General features: G+C 37.3%; 1 protein-coding gene across 4 annotated transcripts in view; it reads left to right on the top strand.

Moving 5' to 3' along the window:
• LOC106876986 (long-chain-fatty-acid--CoA ligase 5) overlaps positions 1–9898 on the top strand; it is a 62343-nt gene extending 52445 nt beyond the window's left edge. For all 4 annotated transcript variants that reach the window (XM_014925760.3, XM_089351569.1, XM_089351568.1 and 1 more), the window contains 7 exons: positions 45–133; positions 1337–1453; positions 2086–2139; positions 2387–2476; positions 4865–4966; positions 6575–6646; positions 8586–9898. In XM_014925760.3, the coding sequence (XP_014781246.1) occupies positions 45–133; positions 1337–1453; positions 2086–2139; positions 2387–2476; positions 4865–4966; positions 6575–6646; positions 8586–8729 (668 nt within the window). In that variant the 3' untranslated portion in view covers positions 8730–9898. The remainder of the gene's footprint in view (positions 1–44; positions 134–1336; positions 1454–2085; positions 2140–2386; positions 2477–4864; positions 4967–6574; positions 6647–8585) is intronic.
• Positions 9899–10157: the final 259 nt, after the last annotated feature.

Genomic DNA, 10157 nt, shown 5'->3' with positions numbered 1-10157 from the left:
TTATGTTGTTTCTCACTGTATTTCTATACTTTTTACTTGAAAAGGTCATGTTGGCCCTCCAGCCCCTAATAATTATGTTAAACTGGTTGATGTTCCGGAAGCTGGATATTTCCAAGCCGATGGAAAAGGAGAGGTCAGTAGTTTTTTGTTTCGTTTTTTTTTTTTACTTTTTATTTTACATTTGCTTTCTTTTCTTTTCTTTTTTTTCCCCCATGGCTATGTGGTTAAGAGGCTCACTTTGTAACTTTGTAACTTTATGCAAGGCAAAATGATCTAGATGACAACTAACATATGAAGAGACAGTCGAGTGGGTTTTGCCAAAAAGTCATGTGAAGCCCCAAGAAGTCCATGAGAAGAACAACGCTGGAAACTCAGATTCCTCCAATGACAGTTTGGCACATGCTGAGGAAACGCTTGCTAACAAAACCCTACAAGCTGCAGCTCATTGAAGCCATAAAGGGCAGATAACAAGTGAAAGCACAAACAAGGGACTATGTGAAGGGCCTGGTCTACGTCCTCACTCTTCCTGCAAACCTAGAGGAACTCGAGCTGAGAATCACTTCCGCACTGGAGACTGTTACCCAAGACATGCTGCAGCTTGTTCAGGAGGAGCTGGACTACCGATTTGACGTGTGCCATATCTCAGGCCATGCACATAGTGAATATTTGTGAAATCGTTCATGGAATCTGCCTACCTTTGAATTTCTCATTCAAATTTGGAGGAATAAATCTTATGCTGTTCAACATAAAGCCTGTTTAGTTTCATTTTGCTTTGACCATGTAGTTTCTGTGATATTTACATCTCAAATGATATCAAATTTTTTGAAACACCCTGTATATTATCGGCTGTGGGGTAAGTAGCTTGCTTACCAACCACATGGTTCCGGGTTCATTCCCACTGCGTGGCACTTTGGGCAAGTGTCTTCTACTATAGCCTCGGGCCGACCAAAGCCTTGTGAGTGGATTTGGTAGACGGAAACTGAAAGAAGCTTGTCGTATATATGTATATATATGTGTGTGTGTGTGTGTGTTTGTGTGTCTGTGTTTGTCCCCCCAACATCGGTTCGGCAAAAAGAGACCGATAGAATAAGTACTAGGCTTCCAAAGAATAAGTCCTAGGGTCGTTTTGCTCGACTAAAGGCGGTGCTCCAGCATGGCCGCAGTCAAATGACTGAAACGAGTAAGAGTAAAAGTGATTTCATAACCTGACAAAACATAGATGCACCTGTATACGTGTTGTTATTTATTAACAGACAGATGGAGAGTCAGCAAAGGTTGAACGATAAGAGAGAAGCAATGAGGCGGAAAATAAAAATATGTGTTTATTACTTTTCAGATTTGTGTGAAAGGAATGAATGTGACAGGCGGATATTTCAAGCTTCCAGAGAAAACAGCAGAAATATTCGACAGTGACGGCTGGCTTCATACACAAGATATTGGCATGTTTTTACCCGTAAGTGATTCCAGATTCCTGAATTATTCACTCAATGAAAAAAAGGTGTATGTATGCATGTATGTATGTGTGTGTGTGTGTGCGTGTGTACGTGTGTGTGTGCGTGTGTGTGTGTGTGTGTGTGCACGTGTACAATTTTATATTGTTTGATGTTCAAAGAATTATTTGTATATACAAGCACACACACATATGCATATGTATGTATGTATGTATGTATGTATGAAAGAATGAATATATGCATGTATGTGTATTTGTGTGTTGTGTGTATGAATGTGCATGAGTGTGTGTGTGTGTGTGTGTGAGTGTGTGTGTGTGTGTGTGCGTGCGTGTGTATATATACTTACTGTTATGAAGTTCCTGCTCAGATAATATTATATAATATATATATATATACATATATATATATATATATATATATATATATATATATATATATATATATATATATATATATATATATATATATATATATATATATGTATGTATGTATGTATGGAATACCTGTTGGTTCTGACATGCTTCTGATGTATACATCAGGACAATCCTTCCTGCAGATAGCATAATAAACAAGTTAAAGATAAAGGATAAAAGCTATAGATTCGAATTACTAACTCTGTATTTTTACTTTCTAGAATGGAACACTGAAAATCATTGACCGCAAAAAGAACATATTTAAACTTTCACAGGTAGGTTCAAATTTAATTAACATATAAAGAACTGCACATTTACATGTAGCATTCACCCAAAGATAACCATTTTAAATACTGCACATCCATGAGAAATGTTATCTCTGAAGAAATACCACAGTAACTTACCTATCAACAGTATATATACATTAAGTATGATACACAGGTGGCTGTTTTGATTTAAATATTTTAAAAAATAAATTATGATAAACTATTGATATTTGTTTTACAATTTCTGTTATTCTAGGGCGAGTATATTGCACCTGAAAAGATTGAAAATATTTACTTATTATGTCCATTAATATCTCAAATCTTTGTGGCTGGTGACAGTTTACAGGTAAGTTCTTTTATAAAGAATGTTTTTGCATCCTAATTAAACCTGATGTTATCAATGTTGCTATTAAAGTATTGTAAATGTTGACGTTATAAGACACTAACAGTCTTAGCTGCTTGAGTCAATAGATTCTCAGAAATCTGAGTTAGAGACAAATGCTTCATGCCTCACCTTTGATGTTATGCAGTGTTCATAGACAAAACTTTCAATTCGTGTTTATTCTAAATAGCATGCTATAAACAAATACTAAATGAATGTATGCCTTACGGTGTGGAGGCGCAATGGCCCAGTGGTTAGGGCAGCGGACTCGCGGTCGGAGGACTCGGTTACGATTCCCAGACCGGGCGTTGAGTGTGTTTATTGAGCGAAAACACCTAAAGCACCACGAGGCTCCGGCAGGGGGTGGTGGTGACCCCTGTTGTACTCTTTCACCCCAACTTTCTCTCACTCTTTCTTCCTGTTTTTTGAGTAACGCTGTGATGGACTGGTGTCCCGTCCAGGTGCAGGGAGCACATACGCCATAAAAACAGGGAAACTGGGCCCATGAGCCTGGCTAGGCTTTGAAAGGGTGCATAAATAAATAATAAATACCTTAAGGTGATGAGCAACCAGAATTATTTGCTTGGCAGGCAAAATGCTTAGAGGCATTTTGTCTGTCTTAATATTCTGAGTTCAAATTCCACTGAGATTGATTTTTGATTTTTATTCCTTCCTTCCTTCATCATCATCATCATTTTTTAACATGCGCTTTCCATGCTGGCATGATTTGGATGGTTTGACTGAGGGCCGGCAAACCAGAAGGCTGCACCAGCCTCCAATCTGATCTGGCAAAGTTTCTACAACTGGATGCCCTTCCTAATGCCAACCACTCTGAGATTGTAGTGGCTGCTTTTACGTGCCACCAGCACAAGAGTCAGTCAGGCGGTACTGGCATTGGCCACGCTCAAATGGTGCTTTTTATGTGCCACCTGCACAGGAGCCAGTCCAGCGGCACAAAGTCAATAAAATAAGTACCAGTTGAACATTGGACTTGATTTAATCAACTTACCCCCTCCCTGAAATTGCTGGCTTTGTGCCAAAATTTGAAACTACATGTATGTATACTTCATCACTATAAAGTGCAAGGAACAATGTAAATACACCCACAGCCCCTTAAACAGAAGAGGCAATATATATATGTATTGCTCACAGTGTAAACTCCAAGTACAATATGTGTTCACTTCATCCCCGTAAACATTAGTGCAATGTATGTATACTTACCCTCTGTAAACAAGTATAGAGGTTGATTTGCTCGACTAAAGGCAGTGCTCCAGCATGGCCACAGTCAAATGACTGAAACAAGTAAAAGAGTAAAAGAGTTAAAAGACTGTTCTATTGATCAGGTCAACTGGAACCCTTGTGTGTCGAAGCCAATTGAGTGCTAGATTTTTTTTTTAAACAAGTACTCAATGTAGAAGGAGTACTGAAAAGTTCCTGGCAAAGTCAGCCTCAGCGGAGTTTGAACTAAGATCTTAAAAAGTGCAAAGAAATTTTGCTAAGCAGTTTGTCCAGTTCACCACTTTTCTAGTTAATTGATAATATTAAAAGAAGTTAAATATAATCAGTGCACATGTTTTCATTGGTAAAATGATCCTCCCAAGAACCAACAGCAATATATCATTCAATACATGATTTCACAAAATGCTATATTAATTAATAAATCTCTGAACGAGGTATAAACAGTAGCAGCACGACAACGTGAAGTATATTTGCCACTTAAATGCGGCTAACCACTAAGGGTGAATGCTACTGTAGCTAGTAGCCCCAGGAGGGCACCTCCTCCAGCTGTCTATTGACACACTTTCTGTGCCCTCTCGGTATTTGCAAAGGGAAGTCATCCTTCCCATCGTCGATCTGATGTGATACGCACGGACCCATGTTTCTGGGTGTTTACCCTTCCTCAGATCGGTGATTGTCGTACGCTGACGAAGGGTAAATGCTCAGAAACTCGGGTCCGTGCGTATCACATCAGATCGATGATGGGAAGGATGACTTCCCTTTGCAAATACCGACAGGGCACAGAAAGTGTGTCAATAGCCAGCTGGAGATGTTCTCCTGGGGCTACAAGCTACAGTAGCATTCGCCCTTAGGGGTTAGCCGCATTTAAGTGGCAAACATACTTCGCTTATACAAAAAGCCTTTCTGAACATTTTCTATTGAATTCCATGGAACAGAAGTAATATAACAATGAGATAAATCTGTGATCATGGTTCAATTCCCATTGAAGTAAATTCACTTTATTAACATTACCAATTCTTTTATGAAAGTTGAATCTTAAATCCATCTCCACTATAAATTTAGTGTTTGCTTCAATTTTAAATCTTAATAATTTTTGTATTGCATTTTTTTCAGTCCTACATTGTGGCCATAGTTGTTCCAAATGATGAGAACTTACTTGAACTAGCAAAGTTGAAAGGAATAGAAGGAACATTTGAAGAACTCTGTGACAACAAGGTAAATTAATATTTTCCTACCTGTCCATAGTATTTTCACAATTTTATCCTAAATAGCCACACTTGTTTTCAAACTTTTAGTTAGCCATTGTTTGATATATCCCGAATAATACTCTTGACATAACTCTTAAACTTATTCTATCAATCTCTTTTGCCAACCAGCTAAGTTATGGGGATGTAAGCACACCAACACCGGTTCTCAAGAGGTGGTGGGTGACAAACACAGACACAAAGACACATTTTTAAATATTATTATCATTATTGTTATTATTATTATTATTATTATTATTATTATTATTATTATTATAATTGAGTGAGAGAGCAGCACATGCCATCAAAGTGACACTGGGGTAAAATATACGAAGCCCAGTATACCCATCATGACTACCCATCTGATAAGGGTGCACCAGGCACATGCATCACGGCCATGCGTAGCAACGTGGTGATCTCACATCAAGTTAAACAGCACATGACCAGGAGGGGCCCAGTTAGAATTTTTTTCAGGTCAAGTAGCTTAATCCACTCAAAAGGTCCCTGAATAAGGGTTGTTTAAGGATGATGAACAAAACACCCATGTTTCCAAAGGTGAATTATCCAAACTCCGAAGAATTCCTCTCAACACATGGCTATGATGCTCCCCAACTATTTCTGCTCATGATCAGAGATGCACATATCGTCTTATGGTTACTGTATTGAAAGTGTTTTGCGTAGGATGTGTGCAGTGTCCAGTAGTGCAATTTTCTGTATGTTGTATATATTTGGATATTATTATTATTATTATTATTCAGTAGTTTTATTTTTATAACGTACTTTCACTTCACTACCGAGCGCAGCTCTGTGCGCCTTGGGTATGTGCTGTGGTTTGCTGTGGTGCTCTTATGTTTACTGTATTGAAAGTGTTTTGCGTAGAATGTGTGCAGTACCCAGTAGTGCAATTTTCTGTATGTTATATATATTTGTAAGTCCTGGTGTTTTTGTTAGGTATTTGTCTGAATATTTTTTTATTATACCTAAGGCACCTACTATGATAGGAATTGTTTCTGTTTTTAGATTCCACATTCGAGTTATCTCTATTTCCAGGTCTTTGTATTTTGAAAGTTTTTCCATTTCTTTTAGAGAAACGTTGTCATCTGCTGGTATTGAAACATCAATTAGAAGGCATTTTTTTCCTTCATGATCTTTGACAACTATATCTGGTCTATTTGCCTTAATTTCTCTATCTGTGTGTATTGGCATATCCCAGAGTATGGTTGCTTTCTCGTTTTCTGTGACCTTTTCTGGCGTGTGTTTATACCATCTTTTTTCTGTTGCTATTCCATAATGTTGGCATAGCTTCCAGTGTATATAGGTCCCAGCTCTGTCGTGTCTGTGAATATATTCCTTCTTAGCCAGGACTGGGCAGCCAGAGATAATATGATTTATTGTTTCTTGTCGATCTCCACATATTCTACAGTTACTTGTTATATTTCTTTTCATTATGTGTTTTTGGTAATTTCTGGTGGGGAGGCTTTGGTCTTGTGCAGCAATTAAAAATCCTTCAGTCTCTCTTATTATTATTATTATTATTATTATTATTAATTTAATTATTATTATTATTTTTTATTTCTAGGAAATAAAGAGCATTATTTTGACCGATATTCAAGAAATAGGTAAAAAACATGATTTGAAAGGTTTTGAACAGGTACGTACTTTCTCAGTTAATAGTTAGAGTACATACAGTGAGCATCATCATCATCATCATCATCATCATCTTCATTTAACGTTTGCTTTCCATGGTGGCATGGGTTGGACTGTTTGACAGGGTCTGTCAAGGCAGAAGACTGCACCAGCCTTGGCTGCCTGTTTTGGTATGTTTTTTTTTATGGTTGGATGTCCTTCCTAATACTGACCACCCTGCAGAGTGGACTGAGTGCTTTTTACATGGCACCAGCACCAGCAAGGTCTGTTTTGGCAGCTCCACAGATTCACATACCCTTAACAATAGTTCTTAGGGAGTTTCAGCACGACACAGAATGTGACAGGGCTGGCTCTTTGAATTATAGGTACAACTCATTTCTACCAGGTGGGTAGACTAGAGCAACAAAAAAAAAAAATAGAATAAAATAAAGTGCCTTGCTCAAGGAATAGAACTCATGACCTTGCAGACCATGAGTCAAATACACTAACCACTAAGCCACACACCTTATATATGAGTGTAAGTGTGGGGGTATGGGGTGTAGGTGTGTGGCTGTGTGTGTCTTTGTGTCTATGTGTGTTTTTGTGTGTGTGTGTCTGTGTCTTTGTGTGTATGTCCGTGTTTGTGTCTTTGTGTGTCTGTCTGTGTGTATATGTGTGTGTCTTTGTGTGTGTTTCTGTGTGTGTATCTTTGTGTCTGTGTTTGTCCCCCACCACTGCTTGACAACTGGTATTGGTGTGTTTACATCCCCCATAACTTAGCAGTTCAGTAAAAGAGACTAACAGAATAAGTACCAGGTTTTAAAAAGAAAATGTGGTGCCCCAGCTTGGCCTCAGTCTGGTGATTGAAACAAATAAGAGGTAAAAGATAAAAGAAAAAATTAGATTATGTTACATCAACATTACAATAACATAATGTTAATGTTACATTACTTTAACATTACATTAGCATTACATTAACATTACATTAACATAACATTAACATAACATCAACATTACTAAACAGTTTGTCTGGCATGCTAACGGTTCTTTCAGCTTGCCATTTTCATCATCATCATCATCATTTAACATCCACCTTCCATGCTGGCATGGGGGGGTTTGACCTCTGGAGATACACTGTGACTGTGAAGACCCAGTAAATATAGTGAGTTCATGGCTGTATCCTACACCAGTTTCACCTAACCAGTCCCAGCCCATTCAAAAGTACCTTGAACCATAGGATGACCTGCCATGCTTGAGGAGACCTATTGAGTCAAGTACATCAGCATAAAAATGAAAATCAAATGGAAATTGTAGTTGTGATACCCGTGCTGGTAACACATAAAAAGCACCATCTGACCGTGGCCGATGCCAGCGCCACCTTGACTGGCTTCCATACCGGTGGCACATAAAAAGCACCAAGTGATCGTGACTGTTGCCAGCCTGCACTGGCCCCTGTGCCGGTGGCACGTAAAAAGCACTCGCTTCACTCATGGAGTGGTTGGTGTTAGGAAGGGCATCCAGCTGTAGAAACACAGCCAGATCAGACTGGAGCCTGGTGCAGCCTCCTGGCTTCCCAGACCCCAGTCGAACCATCCAACCCATGCTAGCATGGAAACGCATGTTGAACGATGATGATGATGATGATGATTGGATTACCATAAGGTGGTGAACTGGCAGAACTGTTACTGCACTGGGGAAAAATGCTTTGTGGCATTTCTTTTGATTTTATGTTCTGAGTTCAAATACCACCCGGGGCCACTTTACCTTTTATCGTTTTAAGGTTGATAAAATAAAGTATGTAATCGACTAGTCCCCTCCCCTCAAATTGTGGACCTTGTGCCAAAAATTGTAATCAAATATTAAATTAACTTTACGTTGCATTAACTCTACATAACTTTGTATCTTCTTTTTCATAAAATCTATAATATTTTACCTGTGTGAATTTTTTTTTTTTTTTGTTTCAGGTAAAGGCTATCACTCTCACTTCGGTCCCATTCGGAATTGAAAATGGTCTCATTTCATCAACACTGAAGAATAAACGATTCCAATTATTGAAAACTTTTCAGCAACATATTTCAGATATGTACAAAATCAGCAATGGTTCTTAGGCAACATTTTGTGACTTATGAGTCATTATAACAACATTTTCTCTATTTTCTTATACATCATTGTACCATACTTTCTCTCAATAGAATTTCTGCCACAAATTTATACTATTTGGTTGTCAGATGAAATTGTTTTGTTTTTGTTTTTGTTTTTCCTACTTGGTAATTCAATGCTGTATGTCTGAAAAGAAGTTGGAAAGCTTCTACCCCTACTGGTGACAAAGGGCCTCTCGCACAGAGTGAAAGGTAGATTGTACAATGCATGTGTGTGAACCACCATGCTTCATGACAGTGAAACATGGGCCATGACTGTGGAGGACATGCGTAGGCTATACGATAAATGAAAGTTGTTGAGAAAGGGTAAAGCAACAGAACAAACAAAAAAATAAAAATAAAAGGCATATAACATTACAATAAAAACAATTTGTGTTGATTCAAATAACATTAGAAAGGATTGAAATAAATAGAAGAAAAAGAAAACAAATTTATCTGAGAACCTAATAACTTACTGTGATGAATGCTGTAAATGTAAACCAATACTTAAAAGGGGAAAATCCATTAGCAGCTCTTGATTATTCAATGAAGCCATTTCACTTTTGCTAACACTACTAATATGTTTGGGAAAGGCTCACAATCACTAACTGTACTCGGGATACTAATAATTTTTTTCTTCTTGGATACAAAGACTGAGAGAAAAATTATCCGGAATAGGGCATGTGTGGATTAAATTAATATAAGTAAATTACCTGTGATAATTAATGATGACAGCAATGAGTCCCATAATCCTTTGTGTCATACAAGTGCAACTAGGACAAATGATTGGCAGAGCTTAAACCTCCATAATAATTACTGGTATTTGCTAGTACAAAAAAATATCAGTTTATAGTAACTTACTAAATAATTTGAAATACAATAGAAACAAGTATGGTTAAAGAGTTAACGGGAAATATATCAAAATATCTGTTTAAAAAGGGTTTTTTTTTTTTTACTTCTTTATAGTTGTTGTTATTCTTTAGCTCCTCAAAAAAAAGCTGTTATAATTCAAGAAATATTTTTTATAATTTTCTCAATGTATTTTTTTAACCTTCAAAATGTATTTTTATAACTTTCAAAATGTATTTTCTATAAGTTTCTTCGGAAGATTAAAGTTATTGTTTTATAATTTACTTCAACACTTGTCTATATTGCTTCATTTCATTGTACTTATTTTGGTAAGACAGTCTCTCGCAAATTTCACTTGTTCGTTATTACCGCTTGTTTCCAATGCTTTTAAGGGTTTTGACAAGGATTTACATGAGGCAGGATATTTATGGCCAGATGCTCTTCTTGTTGATAACCCCCTCTATCTGTTTTCAAGTAAGATGATATTTTTAATTGCAGAGGTTTCCAAAAGCACAGAGCTACTGGTCAAAATGTCAACACCGTCACTGC

The sequence above is a fragment of the Octopus bimaculoides genome, chromosome 4, assembly GCF_046866305.1.
Source record: "Octopus bimaculoides isolate indiv1 chromosome 4, ASM4686630v1, whole genome shotgun sequence".
NCBI classification, from domain to species: Eukaryota; Metazoa; Mollusca; class Cephalopoda; order Octopoda; family Octopodidae; genus Octopus; species Octopus bimaculoides.
This window is presented reverse-complemented; position numbering and strand designations above follow the sequence as displayed.